Below are 27,464 nucleotides of genomic sequence, written 5' to 3'. Positions count from 1 at the left end.
GCTCAAATGGGGATTGAGAAACTTCAAAAAAAGCATGCCATGCTTGAGTCGATTTTGCAATTCAAAAAAAAACACTCAAATCTAAAACTTCTTGAAATCGAGACTTTTTTTGAGCAAAATATCTGAATATTAACACTGGACATTTGTCCAAAACGTTTCCACAGACCTTAATTCTTTCAGGTTGAAAACCCCAAAATTTTATAAAAAATTGAAGTTTCAATTAATTTATGAACATTTGCAACAAGCGACTTTCAGACAAATGTAACTTGCTCAGTAGTGGTCTAATGGTTAACCAAATTTTAATCAATATTTAAAAATAAAAAATGTGCACTCACAAATGCTGCTGCAGGCGACTTCAACAAGTAATCAATAACTTTTTAATTATTGAATTGCTTTTTTTAAATCTCATTTAAGCACTTTTAATACCGTCTCTTACAATGGAAAATACAGAGGTTTTTAATTCAATTGAATAACAATTCAATAGTAAATTAAATTTCGGACGTGGATTCTGCGTAGAAACAAACGTTTTGGGTTTACAGACATCCAAATGGTGTTAACTTTTTTGAACTCTTATTGCAGGAATTGTTTATTACAGTTTTTTTAAACTTTGTTTAAAGCGTGCATAGATTTACAAACATTCTTTCGGTCACAATTTTAATATATTTCGGAAAAATAGGGAACGCCAACAAACAATAAATTGAATCTCGATCAAGAGCTTCTGAGAAACAGAAAACATGTTGCTTAAGAGATGTTTTTGAAGGTTCAACAGTCTCAAAATCAGATGAAAAAAACATCACGAAAATTACTTCCCAGCCAAAACCTGAAAAAATAGAAAACATTCAGCTAAAAGAAAGCAGCAATTTAGGTCGCAAGTAGTTATAAGAAAACATCAAGCTTAAAATCAAACCTTGTGAAATATTGAAAATATACCCGGAAGAGCTTTTTCACGTATGAGTTTAAAAAACGATCTGCTGTCCCTAATTTTCCAACAACACCAAAGACAGAATAACGAAAAGTACTGCGACATTGCGACTTCGACATTTCGGATAAATTTAGACCAATCACTGAATATACCGACAAAGTGTAAATTAATTTTGTTTCCAAATGGCAGTAGATTGTACTGAAAAAAAATTATACCCACATGAAACTGAAATGTATTTTCCGAGTGTTGTTCTTTGCAGTATATGTTTCTGCTTACATTATGAAATCACAAGGTCTGACAAATATAAATCTCACAAAAATCCCATTGCAGCTTACCTCATGTTTATAGCTCTTGCACTTTCTAGCTAAAAATTCCGAAATGCATCCAGAGACATATGGTTTACTAACACGAAAGCTTCCAGGAAGTGGCACACGAGTTTTTTTCGAAAACGCCTCTAAATAGAAAACTCTGGCGTTGGAAGAGCTTTCAGCTTCGCCAGTTTCAAACGGCTTTTATAAGTAAGTGGTTCTCGTAACAAGAGCCTCACAAAACTGGCTGGCTCTAAAAGTCAAGCTACTCCTGCCCAATCACCTAAATGAGCATCATTCGGTTTTTGTCAAATAGGGCAATTTAGAAAGCTTGCAACGAACTGTTGACCAACATTTACTGTTGTGAAAATGAGCAAATTATCGCTACTCAAAAAGCATTTGATTACTTTGAAAAGCTATTGATCTATCCTGCAGTCTTAAGCTCTAAAGTTTCAGGAAAACTCTTGGCTAGTAATCAATTCTGGCCTGAAATACCATTAAACACTGTTTGCTCTTGCATACTTATATCATCAGGCGATGGATAGAATTGCCAAAATGCGCGTAGAATATTATTTCTTAAAGAAACTCTGAGTAGCTTTCCATGTACGTGGACTGAATCGGAATAGAATATGGTAAATGGTGCGAAACGTTTGGCTGCCCTTCAAGCGCTTTTCTCTTCGGTCATTACGTTACAGTAACGTTCCAATAAAGGATAAGAAATGGAAATTGCCGAAAACTTTACTATATTGACCATGAAGAAGCTACGTAGTCGGATTGAAATGATAACGGTCATCCAGTGTCGTCAAATGCAGTATCGTTTAGACATTGACTGAAAAATCTAAATTAAAAATTTCAAGCATCTATAAACGTTCCCAACTCTTTTGCGTAGTTATTACGTTTCGAACAACTTTTAGTTTCCAGAAAGCGACTGCAAAAGAAATGAGATTGATAAAATCCGTCATTAATATTTGTAGGGGATTTTTGCACAGGAATATTAATTTCGTCACTAAAGAAGTTTAAGTTAGAAACTTGGAAAAGCTGCTTCTTCATCGGGCTTACTGCTAACTTTAAACAGCGCATTGTACCGTTAGAGCGAATACAGGAATCTGTTCCAGATCGATAGGCGTTCTATCTCATACCAGATTCGATTACAAATACACATGAATAATGCAGCCGGATTTATTTAAATATGGATGTCGATTCCAAGAGCTAAAGTCAATTTTTCAGTTGTCCGCCGGTGAGAAAAAAACGAAGAAAGGGGGAATTTTTCTTCAGTGTTGTCTTGCTGCTTGAAACGAAATATATTTTAAAACTCTCGACGAGTTTAAGGGGCGTATAATGAATTAACAGCTTAATTGAATCAGTTATCAGGACATCCCTTTGCAATATACTGATCAAGATCTGAAAACTGTTGAGTGGCGATGTCCACGCAGATTTTGGCCCCATCAAATAAAGCATTAACGCTGCCGGCGATGCTCACTTGAAACTGAAAATTGTTGGCAATGAAACATTTGCACTTGCTTCAAATGTAGAGCTCAACTTACCTCTTGAATGTGGTTTCTCAGATACGCCAAAGTACTACTTAGGCAAAGCTTAAAGTTCGATGTATTCGGTCGTTTACATTCATCTGGTACAGACTGAACTAGTCCTCCAAAAACGTCCGCGTAACGTTTGGCTTCTGCCAATTTACTGGCATTGTAGCACTTGGGAATTTGACTGAAATCGAAGTTCTTCGTTTGCTCTAGAAACTTTTGCCTGCATTGCTCCAAATTCGCTAGGTGCCCACTTCTAACCTGGGAAAACACGATTTCTGAATGTTATGAAAACATCAAACACATTCGCTTTAAATTAGATTCGCATTTAAAACCATGTTGGGTATCGCGGTAGTTTGAACTTGGGTAATGTTCTATTTATCTATTAAATAATGCTGATTTGTATTTACGTTGAAGTATTCGGACCCGAAAGTTTCATTAATTTTAATTTCCATTTGATTCTCTTTGGAATATCATCCGGATTAATGCAGTAGATGGAAGCAATGCTGTGGAATTTTTTATTAAGAGTAATCCGGAAATGCTTAGAATTTAATGAGACGTATGCTTTTAAGGTCAGGCTCTGAGTCGAGCAAATAGGAATGTTGATGCAAAATTTATTATGGAAACTAAAATGGCACATAATAAAAGCGGTACAAATTATTTTTATAAATCAATTTAATTTATATTCATACCATGGCTTTAAGTGCTTCTTAAACGTTTATATGTTTAAAAAAGATTCTCAAATTCAAAACACCATAAAGGAGGAGGGGTGGCCAAAATATCTGGAGAGAAATGGCAATTAGTAACTTTAAAAGTTTACTTTTAGCTCTGTTTCCATATGTTTTTGGTACCTTATTTAAAGAGAATCCAAAACTTCTTAAAGCATTCAAAGTGAGCATATGATGGTTAATTGCTTAATTATAGGTTCAAATTTTGTTGTCATTCTTATACTTTTTATGTAGCAAATTTTATAATTGTAACTTTTTGTGACCCCACTTTTTTTCGTCAATTTTTTTTTATGGGAAAATATTGAAATACCAACAAAGAACGCATTTATTTTGACCTGCTGGGCCAACAGTTGGAAAACAAATATTTTTGTATGTATTCTTAACGAAAAACCTGAAACTTTTAGCCTAATTTTATCAAAACCCATTATCCAAGTTTATAACGTGGGTTTCAAATATTTTTGAGTAAATTATGGATTTTTGTACATAGCTGAAAAATCGTATGTTAGAAAAAACATTATTTTAAATTTCAGTTTTATTACTTTGCACTGATTATTTTTAATATTTTCCAATGCTGGGCCTGCCCACGGATAGCTTGCTTATCTCTTCAGAAATTCTTCTTTCCGAAAGTCTACGAAAAAATCTACTCTGAAAATCTTCCATTCGCCTTTCTATCATGGGCATATGAAGTGATACAATTGTAGTTTTCCACACTGATTTGCGTTTTTACACAGATTTATTTACAAAGGCAATTAAAACAAAAACAAAAATTCTGCAATTTCAGTTCTTTATATAAATTTCAAGTTAACAAATTTTATGTTCACACTTAATATGTCGTGGAACGTTGAATTACCAGACAATTTGAAAGAAGTTAACAAAAACGCATATTTGAATGTTTTCACTAGTTGACGATTTCGTAAACCGTGCAATATTTCCATTTTCCTTAACCCAAAGTGCATAGTAACCCTATACAATAGCCATTTTCTACCTACCTGTATAGCTAAAATAACGACTATTAAGGCGCAAACCGATGTTTGACTAATTTTGCACCACATTTTTAGTATTCGGTGTCACGTTGTGCCACTTCAAAGACTATCTGCTTCGCGAAAAGGATCCCTTCGGTTTTAAATAGCCAATTAGCCCGTCTAGTAATTTTTGTTATCTGCATAATAGCTTCTGCTCGTAGAAAATAATACATTTGATGTTTCCCTACAATGCCAATGAGTCAGGCTTATTTCTACTATAATTAATGACGGTGCAAAAAAAAATATTTAACGTTTCTGTCTATTTAAGTGCAATCAAGAGCGTCAGCTCTGAGCTCTTAACTCCACATTAGATATAATCAATCTAATCGTATCCAGCTTTCAATGCTTTACCTTCTAAAGACTGCTAACAGTTCTCATGGAGATTAGACATTGCTTTATGAAGCCACTTCCGTCACAATGTAGGTCCAATTTACATGTTAATTGCATGGTGTGAACCTGCGAACTTTTAATTAAATTGTGGAAATTCTGTCTATACATGGCAATTTAAAACGGCGGCTTTAAAATATGTAAATGCGCCCGCAAGAGGCTTTGTAAAGGTCCGCAAAGTGCATTATTACTGGCACTATTTCATTAAAGAATTTTCTTCAACTTCCCAGCACAGTATAACTTTTAACTTAACGGCTAACTCTATAGGTAAATAAACACGATCAATTTTGCTTTGTTTTAGACCACTGTAACGCTATGCACCCTGGGAGTTGGAGCGACTTTTGGCGAATCCATACTTCAGGATCTGCCAAGAGACACGACGGTCGTTACTCAAACCAATTGCGAATTGCTCAGGGTGGAACAGCAGGATTTTAAGCTTATTTGGGAGGTGAGTGTTCACGGTAAAATGAAAAATTATGGACAGTTAAAATGAAGAAGCCTTTGGTGTCAGCTCAATTTTGAAGTGAGGTCACAAAGTTGCATAGTTTAGGCATCGTTGGAAACATTATCAATTAAAGACTGAATCAGGCTGGTAGCTATTAACAGAATACTGTTGATTATGTCGGCTTTACACCGAAGCAAAACTAAAGAAAGTTTATAGATAAACAGTTTAAGCAAAATATCTCCAAAAATATTTACTGTAAGATGAAAATGATTTAGACAAACAGAATGTATTTGAAATCAAATAGAGCCCAAGACACCCAAGAAGGTTTGTAGTTGATTTCATAATTTTATCACTTAACTAACAATTTCATCTCTTAGTTGCATTTTTTGTAGATTCGTGTACAGATTGTTCTGAGAAAAACTATAAACCCAAAATACATTAGAGTTAAAATGTTTTTATCGTCGCATTGGGAAGAGTTATGCTTCTTCGGCCACATTAAAGCTATTACTTTCCGTTCTCGAAAATAATTTAAGCATTTCTTTCCATATTCCAGTCCTTTGATTACCCGGGCAACTTCTTCTTTCATTATTTTTTATTCTTTTTCGTTTATTCCAGTATCTGTGGGTAGCAGGATGTCAAGTATATAAACCTCGGAAAATATTTGATTGTGTGTCTTTATCTATGAAATTGCCTTCTGTTTTGAAAATTATTTTGCTTTTCTAATTTGTTAGTATTGTCTTCTGCCATCTACCGTGCCTGCCTCTCACTTATTTTATTTTACTGGGACATTAGGAGTTTGGCAACGTCACTGAACTTCTTTTATTTGTTCGAATTTTGGAAACATTTAACTCTCCTAACAAAATTTCCTAATAATTCCGCATTTGATCCCATTTCACCAATCACCAACTTTTCCAGATAATCTTTGGGAGAACTATTCTGCGTTTTGCTTTTTTCTTCGTAAGATCAATGATTACCTGTGCCATTCAGCATTTATTTCTGCTCATTTTTGTCAATCCGATTCCTCGCTGAGTCCAATTCAGTATTGTTTTTTTCCTTTCTCAATTTTAACGTATATTTATTTGCTTTTTTGTTTCATGCAGCTGTTCCTCTCCCCACCTTTCAATTTCGGCAATTTTCTGAAAATTCAGGTTTAGTAGAATAAAGTTAATTTCAGTTCCTGTTCGTCTGCACGTTGCATCCGCTAGTTATTTACAAATATTCATTTATCTGCGTTTAAACGGTTGTTCTGTACCCAAAAGTTATTCGAATCTACACCTATTAATATTTTTGTGTCAAGACTGTAAAATGAAAAACGCTATAAAAGCCCAATTGCCATAATTTGCCTGTGTTGTACATCTTATGTATTGTATTTTGTCTTCAGACTTAAATTATTGCTTTCCTTTCCTGCAGTTAATTTCAGCATTTCTGTGAATTTTGTGTGAATATCGTTAAATTTTCCATATTTTAGTGCTCTTATTATTTGGACAACTTTTTCTCTGGTAATTTATCATTCTTTCCTATGAACGTCAGCAAATGTTACAATTAATTTTTTCCATCACATTGTTTGCCTTCTGTTGGGAGAATTATTTTGTTTTTCTCATTTTTTGATATTGTCCTCTTCTGTCTTCCGTCCCTGCAACTCACTTTTTTTACCCTATTTGAACTTTGAAGGTTTTATATTTTTCCAGAAATTCTTGAATTTCCATTACTTCCTCTAACATTTTGTAAGCATGCAGCTCCCCAAAGAAAATCTTTGAAAAACTTACCAGCAGCAAAACAACCAACATTTTCTAATTATACTGGCTCGAACACGTTTTCCTACTGATGCTAGTCAGCTCTTTGTCTTCTTCAGTTTGTTTTAATTTTTTCCTTCTGAGATCCGCGTTTTATATTGTCATTCATCTTTCGATTCTATTCTTTTTTGTGAATATAATGCCATCTCTTGAACCTCCGAAATTTGCTTTTTTTACAACTTTCAACTTTTTTCGGGATTCTCCCTTTAATCGAATTATCTATTGTTCCTTTTTGTTGTCAGTAGTAACGTATTTTCTATTAGTTTTTCACTTCAGATTTTTTATCCGCTGGTTAGTTATAAAATATTAATTCCTCTTCATTGAAATTAATTTCTCTGATTGTTCTGTTTGCAACATTATTCGAATCTACATCTGCTAATATTTCTGCAAAGCTTAATAAAATCTAAATTTTCTGTAAGAAACAATCATCTGGCATGCAAGATCGAAGTGCTGAGCTCACATTGTATCCACGAACGCCCTGACCTTTTGAAGGGAAACCCCTGAAAGGAAAGCGAAACTTTGAGCATCAATCAAGTTCTAAATTCTTGTGAAATTTCAAAACAATACAGCTATTAAAACTCATTCTTTTTTTATTCAAATTCTCTCTTTTTATTTCATGTTTACTCACTTCCTACATTCCACTGCATCCAACTTTATTTTCTTTGCATTGGCAGGAAAAATGCTTCAAATTCGTAATCATTGACTTTATATATAATAATTGTTCTTTCACTTAATGAACATTCAGCCAGCACAAGACAAGTTCTTGATTTTTTTGAATGAAAATTAAATGTAGTACAAAACTCCATAATAAGACTACAAATGATTTGTATACAATGGGTTCCATGTGTAAACCGATACTTTACACTATTACTTTTTAATCTATTTGAATTTTTGCCAAAATTATCACTCAGTACCAAAAATTTACACGTTTAGGTAGATATTGGAAATATTAAAAACTCTCTAAGAAAATCAATGAAACATCCATTATAAATCAAGATGAGCATTTGAGAAAGCCAAAACGATCATTCGCTTAAGAGAAATTCAATTAGGGGCACAAACAGCAAGCATTTTTTTCTCAAGGAGACTACATTTTTTTTAAATTGCCTTCTAGAGAAATTTTTCAATTATGCTTTCCAACTTCGTCACATGCCAACCAACCTAAAGGAGTAGGTGGTAGGACGCCTGGCATTCTGGACGTTCGAGCATTTCTTCTAAAACAGAGTACCTATTAATAAAGTAGGTATGCTCTTAATGGGGTTCGATTTCTTTGAACATTGCGAATGCCCAAAGAGTTTAGGGCGAGATTATCGGGCGACAAAATTATATAGACCCTCATATCACGTTTCCTTTCGAATTCCTCAACTACATGTTGAAATCTATTTTGAAAATTGAGCTCGATTTTCCCCGACTTTGCAAACACCTACGGTTTTGTAATTAGATCCCTTATTATTTTCCAAACCATCCGCAGTCCATTTTCCAGACGCAGATTCTGATGATTCTAGTCTACTTCCTCAAACTATGTAACTCCTTTATGCATTTTTTATCGTGCGTTAACTGCTGGTCACTGAAAAACTTTATTGACCCAACTGAACATGCACTTCGAGCCAGGAAATGGCGGGATAAAATTATGGTGGCCATAAAACATAACGACTGAAACGATGCAAAACTGTCCCCAAAAGTATATTTCATTTTTCAGGGACGCATAAATTAAGCATTTTAAGCTAGCAAGAGCAGAACGGAAATGAAATAGAGAGGTTTAATTGCCTCGTTAAAATATGTCCCTAGAGAATTGATGCAAATTGAGGCAGATTACCTCGGTTTAGTAATTGATATTTTGCTGTGAGGTTGCCAGTATTGCTTTTTGATACACTTGCTAAGCGACTTAATTGCGGTTAAGTTGAATATTTATTTGTTGGCTGCTCTGGCTTCTAAAAGCCCTTCTATTACTTAGCCGCTGAAAAATGCTATTCTCTTCACGATCAATTTTAGTCGTTTTCGGCGTTTACTTAATGGGGAAAATTACCGTCCATAATACGCCCTTAATATGCATACGCCAATTTGCCGCTATGGGTCGGATATGCAAATACAGCATAATTTTTTTAATTTCTGCCGTCGTTGCTGCCAAAAGGCTTTTGTGTGGCAATGTTCCGCACTCATGCAATGGTTCCTAATGAATGCTACTAACATAACTTAAACCACGAGCAATCGAATCGAGTTTCGAGTAAAAAGCTCTTTGCTGGTGTAACTAACCGAAATGTTTTTAATTGAGCATTATCAGCTTCGGTCTAAGTTGTTTATTATCCCATAAATGTAGGTTTTATTGTGCTATAATTGCCCTACATGACTCATCAAAGTTTCAACAATATAACAAAGTTGTTCAAAGATATGTATTGGTTGCAAAAGAACACAAAGTTTGTATCATTACACCCAGCTGGACAATGTGAAAAGCCGAGCGCGTAGTAAAACTAAAGTACACGCTTTAACCGAACTTTACTTAACGTATAATCCCGGCTGGAATTAATAAATTTAAGTCTGGAAAGTTTCTACCTAGAAGTCGGGGGTAATGAAACTGGACCTGGAATAAAGGCGTCGAGTTTATATTCGTTGGGGATTCTTGGCACATTGAAACTGCATTTGGAAACAAAACGGCAAATTGCTACGAAAACTTTCGACAAGATTCCAAGGTTTTTCGCGATTTTGAGTTGTTTTAATTGGCGGAGTTTCGTCTGTAAACAGACGAAAATTTTAGGAGCATGTCCAGGGTGTTTAAACAGTCCGAAAGCAGTTGATTCTCTAGAATCACGTAAAATGACAAATAAGACTAAGACCCTTGAAACATTTACCATACAGTTTATTAAAACTGAATTTGTTAAAAAAGAATATTTGAAAAATTCTCAAGAAAGCCATTGTACCACAAATTTCGTTTATGCGAGCCAAATTAATGTTTTTACAAATGTTTCCAGTATTTACGAGAATAAACGGGAATTTTAATTGCAGTCGAGTTGCAAAACGAGTGCATTGGTTCTCATTTGCAATATTCGAAAAAATTTCATTTTGTCGGAATTTTCAAAGAATTTTCAATTAACAGTTCGCAAATTTTTAGCATAGATTCTGAATATGCAGGCAAAATTCCTGGTGCATTAAATACATTTATGTAGTTGCTTTAGCTCTACTTGGAATAGTTGCAGTGGAATTTATTATATTTTGTTACAGAATATCAAATTGCTGTTTATTTGTAAATTCCCCCTTTAAGCTCTATTTAATTCGATTTATCCTTATTTAATTGATTTTCCAGGCCTTTCGCGCTGCTTGCTTCAAGCTGAAGATAAAGCACGTAAAGCATTGTTTGGGCCTCGTTATTTTTTCCTGAGCTTCCGCCTTAGATTAACGTTTTTTTTTTATCTAAATCGACTTAATCCAGAAAGTGCGCGATTTGTAAGTGCAAGCCAAACACACTGGGGTTCTACATAAAATTTTCCAATAAATTCCACAAAATATCTGATATTTTGTTGTTCACATTATAAAAAGCTTCTAGTGCGATACCAGTTTTTTTAACTCCCGAGAGTTTGTTTTCCAGTCAGGTTACTTTACGCCGAATTCGTATGGGAAAACAAAAAAACAAACTGAATTGGCGTTTAGAAGGAACTGAAATCAGATTAGGGTATTATTTTAATTCTATCGAAACTGATAAAATCTAAAAAAATTTCCTGACGTTTTGAAACCAACAGGGTCTTGCAACTTCAGAAGTGATTACGGGATCTTAAAGCTGAGCCTTAATATAAAAACAAATTCTTATTTTATTCAACCGTTGTTTAGTTTTGTAGTAATTCGTGAGCCTGTACTGCCTCTAGGAAATAAATATATCGTCAACTTTCACTTGAAACGAGTAACTTTATACTAGACCGGCCAGAACGGCCCGCAAGTGTGATTAACATGGTTAGACAACCCAACTAAACCGAAATTCAGGCACTGCTTTAAGCACATGAGAGCCCTAATTTTGATGTAATCACTTTAAACTTCTTAAGCGTTAATATTAATTACAAGTTCATTTTCTCGTGATAGCGCAAAACCAGCGTCATTAAAAATGTTAATTTGATTATTTCAAATATGTCTCTTTATTCTTTCTCTGCATGATTTTAACCTGCAAAGAGAGCATAAAAAATGCAATTTTCGAAAGCCAAATTTGTATTTTTGCATCTGTATTTTTTGCTGAAAATACCCTACTAACCGACATTTCTTTGAAATCTGAACAACACGATGCATTTTTCTGTCTAACCACCTCAATAGAAGTTGCTCAGTTGGAATGTTAAGCAGTTTAGCTCTAGTTTCTCACCTGCTTGACTTTAGGATATTACTCGAGGGAGTTTTGCTGCCAAAACATTAAGCTAAGCGTCTAAAATATTGCCAGAGGCACTATTTGGTAGTATATATTTATTCTATGCATACACGTTGAGTTTTATGAATTTCCTAAGCAAATCTGCGTTAATTAGAATAAACCGCGGCACTTTATAGATAATGTAAAATGCCTTTTCGCAAAAAATCTCTACACTGAGCTGAAGAATGTAAATGAGTCCAAACCTTCCTCAAAAATGCCAGTTATTTTGATAATTACATACCTTTAATTTCTCCTAGATAAATTTGTGTCGTCAACAAATCGTAAAGGACCACTAAAATTAAACAGAAAGGTCGTAGTCGGACTCGGTTTAATTATACCTACGTAAACTTTATTACTGAGAGCTAAATGGATCTGCAATTAAATGTCGATGTTTAATTACGTTGTAATTTTATTGGAACAAGTGTATAGTTTTTCCGGTTGAATCAATAAAAATAAAACTTTTCGAACTGAGTTTAGTGATCAACTCAATAAGCACCCACATGTAGCCATATAATTGTTCAAATTTTGGTGATGAAAAGTGTACTGAACTCGGTTTTCTATTGTTGCTTTCAGAAAAATCGGGAACTGATGAACGATTTGGTGTCCAACTGCAAACTGAAAAATGGTAAGTTGGAATATTCGCTTTTTATTAGATAATTCCAGGAAATTCTCTGCCAGACAAGAACTTAATAAGTAAAAAATACCTTGTGAAACTTTCCGCCTATCAGGAATTTTACTTAATGTTAAATGTTTTGGGAGCAAAGAATGCGTCTAGACGCTGAAAACCCTGAAATAATATGCAGGGTGCCTGTAAAATGCCTGTATACAATTTCGCCACAGATTCCTGGGGTGAAACCATGACTTAATTTAACTTTTCTAATCCAAAAGTGGACGGTTTAGAAATACATAGCTTGAATCGAAGGTAAATCTAAAAAATCGTAAAAAATATCTTGTTTATAATGCTCCTCTCTGAATGAAGTCTCGTATGGGGGGGTGGGGGTTAAGGGGCGCGCAATTAGTACCTGCTTACATTTTCTATGCCCATTAAAGATGATTATCTACATTTTTACAGGCTGTCCCTGTATTTGCCTCGATTTTGAGGAAAGCTGTGCCATCACAGCCTAGTATCTTTTAGGTACTTTGTAGTGGTTAAAGGTGAAAACATACTGATATTTTTTTCTGCGAGTTCAAGCTTAAATACGCATTATAACTACAGCAAAACTCAATCAAATGATATAGTCGTCTTAAAACTTATCAGAAGTGCTTAAAGACCATTTAACAATTTTCTGAAATTAAATTTTTGTGGAAAACTACTGCTTGTTTTTGTTTATTTTGTATTGCGCTCATGAGGGCCTTTATTTGCAAAAATATTGTCATAATAAAGGAAATACACAATTCTATTCTTCTTATTCTATTTCACATGGCGACAAAGTTTGAAATTTAGCTTAAGAACACTGCGCAACTTGCAGCGTTAAAAAAGTATACTGTTGAACCGAAAATTTGCTCTTTTGCTAGTTCTTGTTCAAGTTTCTTCGATTCACTTGTTCTATTGATTCAGCTCGTGTCATACACAGATCAAGCCATGTTCAGTCCATGTCAGGTAATTTGTTTCTTTTGAAATGGAACACATAAAATTTAAAAAAAAACGACCATTGAGAGCCATTCAAAAATACGTTCACGTAAGTTGTGAACTTTCAAGGGTCTTTATATTGATTAGGTCAAAGAAAAACATCTTGATATTGTTTTCGAAATTCTGCTCGAAATCGTTTCAATAAAAAGTTCCTCAATTGATTTGTTTTACTGAAACAGTTGGACCAAATCCATTGCCAAAAAGACAGTTTTTTGGTGGACATAGTGAAAACCATGATGAGAAACACATTCATTGTGTATATATCAATATATATTTTGTTTTCTGAATCCTAGTTTTGAAGCAAATTAACCTTCTTCCATTCACCATTGTAATAGATTTGTCTCTGTTTCCTCTTTGAATGTTTCCCATAATCAAAGTATACGTTTTTCAATTTTCTACTACAAAATTTGTAAACAAAAATAAAGTAGTTTACCTGAAGAATCGACTCGTTACTTAGGAATATCATGCCTGGCATCAGTCAATTAGAGTTTGACAAGTTTGGCACCATTTTTGATAGAGTTTACAATTGTCTGGAGCTTTTTCTTTAAATCTGTATAGAAATGGGTATCAAGTTTAAAGAAAAACTCACAGAAGTTGGCTTGAAACCGAGGGGATTATGCATTTTAAATCGCTTTTCCTCAAGATTAAAAATCTCATTTCACCTAACTCTGAATTTTCGTTTCCAATAAAATGGCATTTTAAGACAGTCTTTTTCTTTTTTCCAAGTTTTCTTATGTAAAAGTACACTATCATATAGGAACGTCTGCAGCGTAACCAAAAATCATCAACCTTTAAAGTTTAAAAAATGAAACCCAAATAAATCATTCTTTTATCTAATGGAAAAGGTGTTAACAATTCAAATTTAGCTTCATGTTTTCTAAGTACAATTTGGGGTGTAATGATAATAAAGAAAAGCGCTTTTAAAGGAAAATGAAGATGTTGATTTGAACTCCCAGTGAAGTATTTGGCCACATAGATTCCAACAGAGATGAGGTCGTTTATTCATTAACTTTGACCTGGTGGAGAATAAATTTCCGAAACGAGCATATTTTATGATTACTGAAATATGAGGCATTTGCAGGTGTTTCCCCATTCGTGCGCTCTTTCCGGACTAGCCGTAAAGCTTATTAGAAGAGCAAATGAATGCTTCACATTAAATCTAGTAGTAAGCTTGTTCTCGTAGCAAATTATTTTCGACAAAGTTTCACAAGTATTATAACTCTCAAACTTTCTTATAATTGTCTTAAAATTGTCGAATATGAAATGAATAAAAATGAAAGCACATGCGAGCTTAATTAAGACGCAGTGATTTCCATTTGCCACAGAAATTAAGCAAAACAGATGAAAACAGGTCGTTATCTGAAAGGCATTTTTCATCTTCTTCACATTGGCGCCAGTTGAAATTCTATTCGAAATCTTCAAACCAATTGAATTAATTTAAAAGACTGAAGCTTTTCACGCTTTGTCGCCAAGCAAATGTGGCTTCCGGTTTCAGTGAAACTTAATAAAGAGTAGGAACTTTCAAAGAACTTCCTGATGTTAATACTTTCAATGCGACACGGAAAATCGTTGAAATTAATTCTGCCCTTACATCTCGAACCTTCATTAATGCGCTAAGCCCTCATGAACTCGTGCAGTGTTTAGACTATCATATCGACTATGATACTCGCGTTGTAATTGCCAGTTCAAGGTGTAGTTCTGCTATTAATGTGTCAATACTATCAGCCATTTCCATGAAAATAGACAGTTTTAGTGGCACCTAATTGGCATTATCTTAACTAGACTGGGTAAGTAGTCGAAACAGTTTCATATGAGGCAATTGCGATACTTTCCCCAGAAATAGTCCAACAGGCAAACTGAAAATAACGTCTTCATTATTTATCGAAGTGAAAATCGATGTTTGCTAGAGCATTCCTATTAATTCCCACAAATTAAAAGGGAGCAAAGCGAAAATGAGAATCTGCGTAATGACGATGTTACGTGCTCGTATTCCATTTATCGTATCACATGTTTCATTGCTGTAATCAGTTTCTCGAAGGTATTGCTTAACGCCTTTCTGAAAACAAGGGATGAAATGGACAAAACAAAAAATTCGTGGGCCACAATGATCAATGATCAGGCAATAGTAATTTTTTTTTATTTTATTAACGGGAATCTTTCAGAAATTTGATCGTTCATTAGTGGGTTTAGTTAGGATAATACTTATTTCCATTATATATTAATAAACTTTGCGACATCCGGTCGTCTTTTTGTACTTAATCCACAACTAGCAAGTGAATATGAAACCGGGCAAATACTACGAGAATAGAGCTTTGCAGAATAAAATCCGTAGTCGCCCTATTTGTTGAAATGCGTGGATATTTCCACATGTAAATGCTATTTTTAGATATTCCACACGGGCGCCCCATTCTCGATATAAACAATATGCTTTTCGGGAGTTAAATGATATGGAAATATCATTTGGAATACAAACAGAAAAATACATATTTGATAAGTATTCAACAGACGTCGCTTTGATCTGCATACCAGATAAATTCTAGACAGTGTCTATTATTAAATACAAATACAGTCTGTCCCAAGGTATTTGGCAGTGACGTCATTATATGAGACACCATATTGAAATTTACTCATCTCCGCGCTTGTCGAGTTGAGTATTTTTTTCTGGTGATTTGAAGAGATTTATTTTTGTTGAATCAGATATATTGTTATAGCATGGTTTAATAGAAATTTTACAAACCCTCTCTAGATTTCATTGTTGATAAATTTAACATTCGGTAATAGTATTGATTGGTGTAAGTGTAGACATTTTAAGTTCCTCTTTAAAATATATATAAATTCACAATTTATGTGAGCTGTCGACCAACAATTTCATTTACGCTAAGTAGTTTCTCTTTTTCACTAAAAATTAAAGAATTTTTCAATAACAGTGTTTTTTGCATGCCGCTTTTTAATCTAGTACCCTTAGATGGCGATCGTTTTGTGAAAAATCGAAGCAAATTACTTATTTATGAATTACAGACCAAAATGTTGTCGGTATTCAAGCTCAGAAACTATGAAGTCTAGTCCCAAACTATTTGGCAGTGACGTCATTATTTGAGACGCTATATTGAAATTTACTCATGTTCGGGATTGGTTCAAAATATTTTGTTTCGTATGGCGTTGTTGTGAGCTTGAGCGTTTTTTTCTGGAGATTTATTTCCGATGTTTTTCATGGTTGAAAAATTAAACATTCGTCATTAGTTTGATTTAGCAACATTGATCAACCGCTTCTTATAGCTTCAGTTCACGAAGGCAATTGAATTATGCAAGGCAAATGTATCATTCTATCTAGTTTTTGAGCAATGAATTTTGTAAGTGGGCAATGGAAGTGGGCCAAAGCGGATTTGAGCATCCTGATTTTCAAATGGCATCAGAAACCTACAAAAAGCTGTTTGAATAGAAGAAGACATCCGTTTTTGAAGTACAGGACAGGCAATATTCTAATTATTCTAGTTTGTGAGCAGTTGATTAATGAAGTAAATCGGCGAAAAGCTTGAAAACGGAATTTAAAAAATCTTAAAATGGCACAAGAAAGGTACAAAAACTGTTTGAATAGGAAAATGTTTCCTTGAGGAGAATGAAACATCCGCTTTTCAAGCGAGGAACAGGCAATATTCTATATATTCTAGTTTCTGAGCAGTTGATTAATGAAGTAAATCGATACAGAGCTTAAAAACGGAATTTAAAAAAATCGCAAAAATCAACTGAATTTTTGCTAGAATTGAAAATATTCACCTTAATAGAGGAAGAGTTTTTCCATTCTCAAAGCCCACCAGCATTATTCTATCTATTCTAGTTTCTGAGCACTCACTTTTTGAACAAAAGATCAATTGAGCATCCGGATTTTAAAATGGCATCAGAAACCTATAAAAAGCGGTTCGAAGCTTGATTATTTGAAGTTGCCAAACTGAGGTAAAATTTTCGGAATGCAACTAATTGGGGAAATAAATTACTTTCTTCAGTTCATTATTAAATTGCGTCAATGGTGTTAAATGAGACCGTTAAAATGTGTTATTTTTGTGATGGTAAACCTGCAGTAAAAAAGCAGATATGAAGAAAATAGACGAAAATATTAGGAACTGATACAAGTTATAATCGATGATGGTGAAAATATGAGCAAAATGAGCTGTTCGCTCCCACAAAATTGCTTGCGCATTTTCAGTATCCGAAAATAACACTCACACATATAGAAAATGTATCGGTAAATAGAAATATACTCTAGGAAAAATTCACAGGAGCTGCCAACATTCGTCAATAAATCAAATCAATAATTTTAATATTCTTCCTGATGAGCTTTTGAGCTTTTTTCACTGGTAAACACGCACTCTTGTCCGGGAAACGTTATGAAGATTTTTTTGAACGGCGATTGTAAAGCCCGGAAAACTCGCCAGTTTCAATGTTTAATTTGTTGCAGGCTTTGGTTCTGGGATGTCAGGCAAAGGAATGAACCACTCAGGTTCATCAACGCCTAGAAGATCATTGTCTCCAGACCAACCAAATCCGGCAGAACCCATCACAGATCAACCCAGCCAGGCGATTGGTCGGATTGGATGGGCTCTTAGGATCTTACTTCTATGTAATTAGATTTTAACATTTTTTCGGGATTTTCCTAAAACCGTGTAGCTTTTTTTAGTTTTGCAAAGTTGCACCCTTTCCTATGGGCTAATATAGTAAACGTTTGAAAAGGGCGCACACTAAAAGCCAGTCGTATTGGTAAAACGGCCAGACTCGGCCCTTTTCCCTTCTAGGTGTTGAACCGAAAAGAATCAGCTATATATATCCTCTCTTGACTGAAACTCGATTCTTTGATAGCTTATTGCAGCTTCGGATTTCGCTGGAGAGTAGAAAAATCTGTTCCACTTAACAATATTTCTGCACGAGTTCGACCTCACTTGAGTAATTTATATTAGGTCCAGCTTTGGACTGTTTTAAATGTGGTGAATTCATATATAATTTGCCAACTTCGCTGAGAAAATATTAAAAATGGAAAAAACTAATCTCAAAATTGAATAGACAGTTGAATACCCAATTGAAATTTAGTCTGAAAATGTGTCTCTTTTAACATGTTTCCACGTTACACATTTACATCAGCGTTGCCACCCTTTCAGAGTGGCTTTAATGCGTTTTCGCTTTTAAAACGGAATTTCAAATAGGCTTTTAAAGCGGGAGTAAATGTCTATGTTTCAGATAAATTAACAAAGCCGTTTGCTCAATATTTATGTTTTACGTTTTACTTTGTAATTTGTTAATGCTCTGCCTAGTTAAGGAGGACCTGAAGGCGCGAGATAATCGAAGTGTTCAGCTAATTAATTAAATGCTCACTGAATCAACTTAAGCAAAAATATACAATTAAACCTTCTACAGTGAAGTTGAACTTATTAGGCTGGGAGTTTTATTAATTCTCGCAGTGTTTGGAATGGGGTAAAATAAAACTTATTTCTACATAATCTGTTTCAAGCTCAAAACACCTGCTTGAAGGACAGAAAAGTTTCTGGAAGATTGGTGCGGAGATGTGCTCCTGGCACGGAATTGGTAGAATGGCTTATGAATTTATCACCTGGTATTCACTCCAGGCCTCAGGCAGCTGGTATGTGGCAGGCCTTGCTTGAAGAAGGTGTTATTTCCCATGGTGAGTTTGAGAAAAGTTCATATATGTATATTATAAATAGGACCGGCCCAAGTATATTCTCTTGTAAAATTCCTACTGAATTTTTCACTATCCCCGATTTGTATGAAATTTCGCTTTATATATGTTTTATAACTCTTTGAGTTATGTTACTCAAAAATAAAACAAACCACTCATGAACATATTTTTCAACATATTTTTCAACAAATACCCAATTTTTCCCAATAAAATGTTTCTATCAAGACTATCAAAAGCGTTGGACAGATCTAAAAAGATTCCCAATGCTGGTAGAATGTCACACTCATTGAGGAAAGATCTTATGGTTTTTACTTCATGATTAAACTACATCTACACGATTAAACTGCTCTAATTCAAAAGAATAATTTTCTGGCCCTTGAAATTAATAGTTAATTTTCTATACATTATATAAACTGGTTTTCGTGAAATGGAATATTAAAATCAAGCACCATTTCATAGATGACGAGAGGTTTGAAAGAGTATTGAATTCTGCCGGTAGATCCTTTACCTAAATAAATTATGTGGTCTTCAAGCGACAATAGCTTGAACTTCAAAAACTAAAAACTGCGAAAAACTAAGCTGTATTTTATAGCAAATAAATGTCGATCGTCGCCATCGCTTTCAGGAATCTCCGGAATTAAAATGCAAAGCATGAAAGCTTATTCCTCTATTTTTGAAAATTTAAAACCGTCAAAAAATTTAGCACCTTTTTTAAAAGGGAACTACAAGCTGAGTGTTTTGGGATATAAATTTCAATTTTTCCCGGATAAATCCACCGTTTGCTCGGCTTTCTACAGGAGCTTCTGACTGCTTTAAATGCATTCCAAAGATAAAAATTCCAGCTGTTTTTCTAGTGGATCCCAATGCTGCTTGAACATATCAAACTTGCAAAAAATTCCCCGATTAAGGTGTTTATTTGTGGCCTAATGAGATTATGCACACCCATACAGGCGTTTTCCATATTGTTATATAACAATATGCGTCTAAAAAACACGAGATTAGCAGTGAAATATATATTTTTTTGAAATTCACGTTCATATAACACGCAAATACTGCAATTTACCATAAATTCTTTCATGTATTCGAAAAATTGCGCCTCTGGCAGAATGTAATGTACATAATGAAGCCAAATATGCAGGCGTTATTTTAATACGAACAATCAACGCCAAGCTAATCAATCTTCTGGTTTCAAAAGTAAAAATTAATATTTRGCTGCCGGAATGTGATGRAAWATAAAATTAAAATTATAACAGCAAATAACAAAACAAAGTCTCAAAGTGAGTTTACTTCCRGTATAAAGAGCACAAGTTTGAGATGCCGCAAAGKSCAAAATAAAATTTAAAAAAAWAACGACATTYAAGTACATGYGTATAAATTAGAYTAAGATTTAAGAYTTAGATAAGATTTAAAATTCTCTTCAAAGACAAATTACAAATGAWTMAATTTAATCGAATACAGCAATGACTGCTTTCAACCTGCAAAGTACTGAAGGATTTTCGTTATATTGTCGTAAACGATWTGTACAAACTACAATTTCGCATTYAAATGTGACTCAGAGAAAAGAKAAAATTAAATTCGTTATTTAAAAGGAAAATCAGTTAAAAACTACTGGACTGGATTAGATTTTMATTGAAAGAAWTCAATTTTGACCCAGTWTCAGTTATTTAAAGGAACSACTTAAARAGCATMAMATTKAAATTGCAATTTAGAAAACCACCGCTATTAAATGAATTTTAGAACTCACATGCGCTTAAATACAGTTAGTCCCATGGRGCCAGCGAAACTAAGACTGAACATTAAAAAGTAAGGAAACTGAAWTGGTTATGAAACTGYAAAACTATTATTCAATTGATAATTTTSAAGGCAAAAATWTAAAATAAAATTTGCAACTAATATATTGCCTACACTACYACTGATGATCAGTCGAAAATAAAATCTGCCTGCCACTTTCATTTTCAAATTKTTGTCATTTTCCTTTCGCTTCCTATATATTATACAATAGTATCCTTTATTAATYTTGAAAATGTTTCAGAAAATCAAAGATTTTTGGGAATTTTCTTGTCTCAGCTCTTCYAAYMCAAATTTAGAAAAGATCAGTATGCGTATAGRAGAAAAATATYTAACATTMATTTKGATTATAATTTGTTATTCTGCCTGTGTCCCTTCTTCCATCTCACATTTTTAAATGTTTGCAGCCGCAAGAACATATCAACCGAATAAACTTCTACCTTGAGTCAAACCTTGCAATCTTGCAAATTTCTAAATTTAATTAGTTGCTGCGTCCATAACATGTTTGTCTTTAATTAGCAATAAAACCACTTCTTTAAAGCACACTTTCAAGTAATATAAAACTGAACTGAAGCTCTGTCCAGTATGTTTTGGTAGATTAATTAGGATTGAACATTTATATGTGTTTTTGTGAATAAATCTTAAATAAGAGTTAGAAGAATTTTACCATACAAAATGCGAGCTTTATATGCCAAAATCGTCTAGTTCAAAGGGCAACAATTGAATTAAAAGTTCTTCCAGTGCAGCATTTCCGGAACAGGAACGTAGGTTAACGGAATTTATATCCCAAAGGCTGTGGATGCAAAAGAAGCTAAGCTGATTTTTATTGTTTATGTAAGCGAGCACTTGAATTTTAGAACCTCTGAATATCTTTCCCTTCAAGCGCTACAATTTTTTTACAGGCAACTATTGCAACTCTTATAATTTTTTTCCCGGAAATTAGGCTCTAGATATCGAAATATTGTATTTGAAAAGTGAGATAAGTCGTTTAGATTGGTCTAAAAAACAATCTTGCCAGATTGCTTTTACGGTTATAACGAGACTTTAGGGTGGGGCACTGATTGAGCAGCGAGAAAAAGCTGTTTGGGTTTATTTGAAGTTTTTTAGGCTCCACCAGTGTCGCACCCGAGGATTTCCCACAAATTCGACATATAAATGCTTTCTAAATTTATTCTTCTATAGTCTGATTCGTTCCAACCAGTGCCGTGCACGCCGTCCCTCTTTTCTCGTTTTACGTTGGAGGACGACATACTTTAGACGGTTTAATGTCGAAACTCTTCGTGCACGACACTGCTCGAACCACGAGAAAACACTGTTACCAATTTTATATGCAGCTCTTTGTGTTCTATTAGCGTCGCATCTGAAAGTTTTCGAACAATTTCTACTTCGAACTGCATCCAGAGTTAAATCTAGTCAAGAAAAACGAAACCTTTCGGGCACGACACTAGTTGAGCAGCAAGAAAACACTGCTGCCAAATTCATTTGAATCTTTCTGGGCTCTATCAGTGTCGCATTGGAAACTTTTCGAACAATGTCTTCTTCGGTCGAAGTTCAGAGTTTAATCTGGCAACAATCTAGTCAAGAAAGACTATTTCAGGGAAGCTGGGCTGTACCTTTCGGGCACAACACTAGTTGAGCAGCAAAAAAGCACTGCTGCCAGCTTGATTGAAAATGGAAAAATTCAAGCTATGCCAGTACCGTTTTGAAAAATAATTTCAACTTCAAAGGCAAACCTAGAAAAACGCCAACACAAATTGTGCCATAGGCAAGAAAACACTGAAGCCTTTTCTGTTAGATCACACCCTAAAATGGATCATTCTCCCTTCGCTTAATTACTCATGAAAAAGCCTTTTTATGCGACATATAAAGGTGTTTGCTCGCTAAAGAAACCTCATAAAACGTCTTTGGTTGGCACAGCAAACCTCAAGTCTTTATCAAACAACTTTGAGCTCAATTCCTGCATTCCTGCAAGTAATTTTATTACAGCTGGCATTATTGCAGAGTGACCTGCTGACTGTGTTATTCAATGTGCAATAGTGAATGTTTCCAGTTGGCTGAAAAGCGAAACTTTGCTAAAGTTGGATGCTTTGCATCCAAATGACTCAATTGCTGAAGTTCGGCTTTCATGGTCTTTTCAGTCAGTTCCGATTACTTTGAAATAGACAATTTAATTTCACTCGTGTTTTTATACCGAAAACGCAATGGATTGTATGTGTTGCACGACTTGAGGTGTGCATGATTTGTGGGTTGCTTATTGTGAAAGTACTCAATCTTAATCAAGCTCAAGCCAACTTTCACAATGCCTTAATAAATCCAACAGAATTTAACGAGTTTCTTTACCTATTTTGAATCCCATACCACATGGGCTTTCTTCATGATATATTATCTTTCATAATAGGACAGGCAATATCCAAGTCATGATACCAGCACGATAATATCCTCAGCCATAATCCAGCATCCCGCAACGATCTCTCAGGATCCTAAATATTTAATATACCAGGACTAAGCAGAATGTTTCTTGCCCCCTATATATGCGGTATTCGAGCTGGAATTTCTGGATATTAGATAGCTCATATGCTATATATTGCTGATTCCTGGAATGATTTTCCTTCGGTCTCAATCGGTTTTTTACAAGCTGCCCACTGATTTTTAATAATTGATCTCGCTCCTGTTTAACATGGAACAGTGTCTATTAAGCATTCAAACTTAGAACATTGCGAATTCCCCATCAGGAAAATTAGTAGGTACAGCAATATGCACTTTATGAACCCTCGTTTCAGTAACTTTCCAACAGGCCGAAATGTCCATGTTACCAACATTAATGTAATAATCTGCGTCATAAACAGCAAAGTTTTCCTGCGTTGTTGTTATATTAGGGTAGACTATAAACATGGGAGTTTATGTATTTAAGCAGCGAGTTTAACATTCAAAAGGCCTCTTAAATTAGCCTTTAATTACGGATTTTATTTGGTAGAAGAGTCACGTTTGAACTTTGCGGATTTCAAACAGGGGGTTTTGAAACGTTTCAACAATGAGCTTCGCTTGGCTGTTTGAACAGTTTTTGACTGAACACTGGCTGGGCGAAAAATGCTTTAAAGTGACTGAACCTGCAAATTAATTTAGAAAAAGTTGAGGACACAAGAGGAAATTTGACAAATTGATTCCAACAGCCTCAAATATTAGGTACTTGTAGGCTTTCAACTCCAACTTATATGGCCTGTAAAGTTGTTCGGTTCTTTGTCACGTTCGAAGCAAAGGAACTCACCACAATTTATATGCCTCATGAGTCATGATATAGTCGAGCTGCTAAATAATCTTCATTCTCCCTATCCTTCAAGTTAATACGACGAAAACGTGACTAGGATATTGCGTTTAAATTATTTTCTCAAGGGAGAAACATGAGATCTAGAAATAAAATACATTTATCAATTACTGTCTGGAAATATCGCCCAATCCGCCTAAAGAAAATATGTTTCCTTGTTCTAGAGTAAATATAAAGTAGGTTTAAGTTGGCTTGATACGAGTTGAATATAATTTTAATTGTATTTGATTGAAACAAACATTCTCCCATCTTCCCAGTCCAAAGATGGAGAATTTTTAATGATTTCAGCTGCTGCTATTTCAGGAATTTGTTGCTTCTTTGCACATTTAGAAGACGGATCTCCTATTTCGAGACTTCCCAATTTTCTCATTTAGATTGCAATTCCGTATTCCAAAATATGCCTTATTGCCTCAGAAAAATTGTAATACATTTTATAGACAATGCGATGAAATATAAGAACATACAATACCCAACATAACGCAAACAATACACGTAAAATAAATATTTTTTCCGAATAAAAAATTACTGTAATTTTCTGCATGGACAAAGATTGGAGATGGAGAATTTTCAATCGTTTCAAAAGACGTTATTTCAGAAAATCGTTGATCGTTGTTTCTTTGCACACACAGAATACGGTTGTCATATTTCGAAACTTGCCAATTCTCTCATTTAGATTGCAATTCCGTAAATAAATAACTTAAACCTTCGAGGGATTGCAATCGCAACTTATCCAATTTAACGTAAAACTCTGATTTAATTTCAATTACAGTCAATATCACTAAAACAGTTCGCTTCCGGTGGATAAATTGAAATTGAATTTCTAGACTAACTTCTTTATTCATTAAAATTGTAGATGTTTGGAATTGTTTCAGCTGGAAATGCTGATCAATTAGCAATATAAGCAAATTATGATTAGCTGGTTAGTAGTGAGCAAACGGATCTGTAGAATTGAGATTTTTTCTCATTATTTCCACAGCTTTGCTTCGTGTTCATTATTTTCAATACCTTTTTATACCCAAACGTATTTGGAAATTGAGACTTATTTTTTGTAATTTCTTTGATAAAATTAATTTACTAGTTTCTTATTCTGACTATAAAAACTTTCGTACAAGCAATAAGGAGTTCTAATTTGATTTAAGAATAAGTCTTCTCTGTAAAGAATGTAAGAGTCGGCTCGAAGATATTCGGTAACATTAAAGTCTTCTTATACCCCACTTCAATACACTTTTATTGGCTTCCTCAGAAACGAATCCTGGATAGTTTCCGTTTTTACTTTACCCTCTAATCAAATTTTTCAAGGACTCTTTTCGTGCCATATTTCCAGATACGTTAATTTTGTTAATTGACGGCGATTGAATTTGTAATATTTCATTTGTAGGTGCTACTTTTGCTTCTGTATTTTCGTACGATTTCAGACCTAATTATTGATAATACATTATACTTTCACAAATTCGACTTTCATCCCATCAAAAATTCCCCTAGTCATTAAGTCAAATCGAAACATGTATTATTGCCTCAGAAAATTTAAAATAAATTTTATTCACTATATAAATAAACACCAATGAATTTGCAAAAAAAACACAACAACACAAATGAATATACTAAAAATATACTTAATTAGCAGAACGCGATGGTATTAATTTTGTAAGAAAGATTTAAATTTTTTGTTAGTTTTTTTGTTTCACTATTTCAAATTAACGCAAAAATCCAACTCGAAATAAATGTATGCAGAATCTTTGTTGCATCAAAACGCATCGAAAATCCAGGTGCTCTTACCAAACCACGAAATTTTACTCAAATTACTTCAAAACAAGAAGTAAAATGTCTAGGAAAAATACTAGGCCAAAAACAAAAATTCACTAAGCAGACACAAAACGTAAGAATTAAATGAATCCAAAAGTCGAACTAGCTACTTCCTATCGCTAACTTACAGAGACAACGAATAGACACAAAAAAATGCAAAACAAAAATATGAACTAAAGTGCACTTCTTTAAAAAGTAATCATGTTCAACCAGCTCTAGCTACCGTTTCCCAGCAAATTTCATTTAAATTATTATTTGCCACTTTTACTAATTTCAGTTAGCAAAGAACAGCCGTTCAAAGACAAATGCTTTCTCTATCGATTCTGGCAAGATGAAGAGGGAGCGACAGCTTTACCACCTTCTGAAGACATCGCGACAGCCGAAGACCAGTTAATGGAAAATCTGGGGACGTTGGTGAATCGAGGACCTGATGCTTACCTGAGAATGATCTTGAGAAAACAGTAAGTAAATGCTGAGAAACATTTGAAAAAGATTAATGAGGAAAAGGAAAATTAATCAAATAACCAATTTCTGGAACAACATTAAGCAAATACCCTAGAGCTTGGCCAGGAAGGTGAAAGAATTAATGCTCCAGTTTTCCTGTTATAAATGAAGGGTATTTTACCCTTGTTAAAGCAAATGTTCTGTTTCTGGTTAATTCATATCTAATTTTCCTGTGAAGGAAGGAAATACTGCATCCAGTTGCTAATTAAATAATGTTTATAAACAAGAGAGGATAATTTGATAAAGATTGGGTAAAAAGTGTAAAGATACAGAATAACCATTAATTATTCCGGATCGTGGGTTGAGAAGTGCGTCATTATTTTCGCGTAGCAAACGACGTTACTTTCAACAAGAGTTTTAATGTCGTTTTTTCAATATTCGTTTTTAAACATAACTTATTTTATTCTAAATGTTCACTGGTCCTTTATTAACCAGAAAGCTTTTGTGAATATCATAATCCCAACTGACGCTCTCTAGAAAATCCAGTTAAATCTGTTTGATTTTCCGCAGGAAGCAAATCACATTTTCATGAAACATTATTTTGGCAAATAAAATCCATAGCCCTCTTTCAGTACATTTGCCATTTGAAACAGTAGCTGATAAAATAAATGACAGTCGATTCCGGTCAGTTTTTATGGGAAAACACCAGCTGCTTTTGTCCAAACCCATAAACTGTATGCTTTTCTATGTTGTTTCAGAGGTCACGAGCGAACTGCAGACGACCTGGAAATAATTTACGAAGAGCTTCTCCACATACGGGCATTATCCCACCTGTCAAACTCAGTAAAAAGGGAAATTGCGAGTGTCATAGTTTTCGAGGCGCATCCCAAAGCCGGCACCGTGTGTAAGTTATTGAGGATTGTACTGGCTTATTTCTCTAGTTTATGCGACCAAGATTGCTCGAATTGTTGGCAACAGCAATGCCAGAAGTAAATTGAGTTAGAAGTGTGCAAGGAAAACTTTGAGTCGGCTGAAGCGTCTGGAAACTACTTGGAAAGTGTTCCGAACTGACTGGGTTAATATGATTGAAAAAATATGTGTGGGCTTGAAATGGCACGAAAAAATGCATCTATAAACAGGGGCGGATCCATGTAGAAAAAATACAGTCTTCTGTTATCTATGAAATTAAAATGATCGTCGTTTTGTGCAAGGGTGGCGCAAGATTATTGCAAAATTTCATGTTTTCCGTCCCGTTTTGCATGTTTCTCGGAAGCAAAATGAG

General features: G+C 34.3%; 2 protein-coding genes across 3 annotated transcripts in view; one reads left to right on the top strand and one right to left on the bottom strand.

Annotated features, from left to right (window-relative positions):
* Nucleotides 1-27,464, top strand: part of LOC109539619 (rap guanine nucleotide exchange factor 4) — a 104,953-nt gene that overhangs the window by 51,860 nt on the left and 25,629 nt on the right. For both annotated transcript variants that reach the window (XM_048666342.1, XM_019907483.2), the window contains 6 exons: nucleotides 5,201-5,347; nucleotides 12,086-12,137; nucleotides 17,596-17,757; nucleotides 18,640-18,810; nucleotides 26,016-26,199; nucleotides 26,941-27,086. In XM_048666342.1, coding sequence (XP_048522299.1) covers nucleotides 5,201-5,347; nucleotides 12,086-12,137; nucleotides 17,596-17,757; nucleotides 18,640-18,810; nucleotides 26,016-26,199; nucleotides 26,941-27,086 — 862 coding nt within the window. The remainder of the gene's footprint in view (nucleotides 1-5,200; nucleotides 5,348-12,085; nucleotides 12,138-17,595; nucleotides 17,758-18,639; nucleotides 18,811-26,015; nucleotides 26,200-26,940; nucleotides 27,087-27,464) is intronic.
* Nucleotides 2,394-4,600, bottom strand: LOC109533625. The gene is made up of 3 exons (XM_019898998.2): nucleotides 4,480-4,600; nucleotides 2,775-3,023; nucleotides 2,394-2,716 (listed from the first exon to the last, which is right to left on the bottom strand). Exons 1-3 carry the CDS (start codon nucleotides 4,540-4,542, stop codon nucleotides 2,591-2,593), a joined length of 438 nt encoding a protein of 145 aa, XP_019754557.2. The 5' UTR covers nucleotides 4,543-4,600; the 3' UTR covers nucleotides 2,394-2,590.

The sequence above is a fragment of the Dendroctonus ponderosae genome, unplaced genomic scaffold (genome assembly GCF_020466585.1).
Source record: "Dendroctonus ponderosae isolate FM_Combo_2020 unplaced genomic scaffold, Dpon_F_20191213v2 Dpon_F_20191213_5, whole genome shotgun sequence".
Taxonomy (NCBI): Eukaryota; Metazoa; Arthropoda; class Insecta; order Coleoptera; family Curculionidae; genus Dendroctonus; species Dendroctonus ponderosae.
Note: the sequence above shows the minus strand (reverse complement) of the source record. Positions and strands in the feature narration are given on the sequence as shown.

Excerpts from the sequence above, each read along its gene's own strand:
- LOC109533625 (XM_019898998.2), bottom strand. The coding sequence starts at position 4,542 with ATGTGGTGCAAAATTAGTCAAACATCGGTTTGCGCCTTAATAGTCGTT. Across the intron at positions 3,024-4,479 it reads TCGTTATTTTAGCTATACAG|GTTAGAAGTGGGCACCTAGC; the intron begins GTAGGTAGAAAA and ends GTGTTTTCCCAG. Across the intron at positions 2,717-2,774 it reads TGAGAAACCACATTCAAGAG|TTTCAAGTGAGCATCGCCGG; the intron begins GTAAGTTGAGCT and ends AACAATTTTCAG.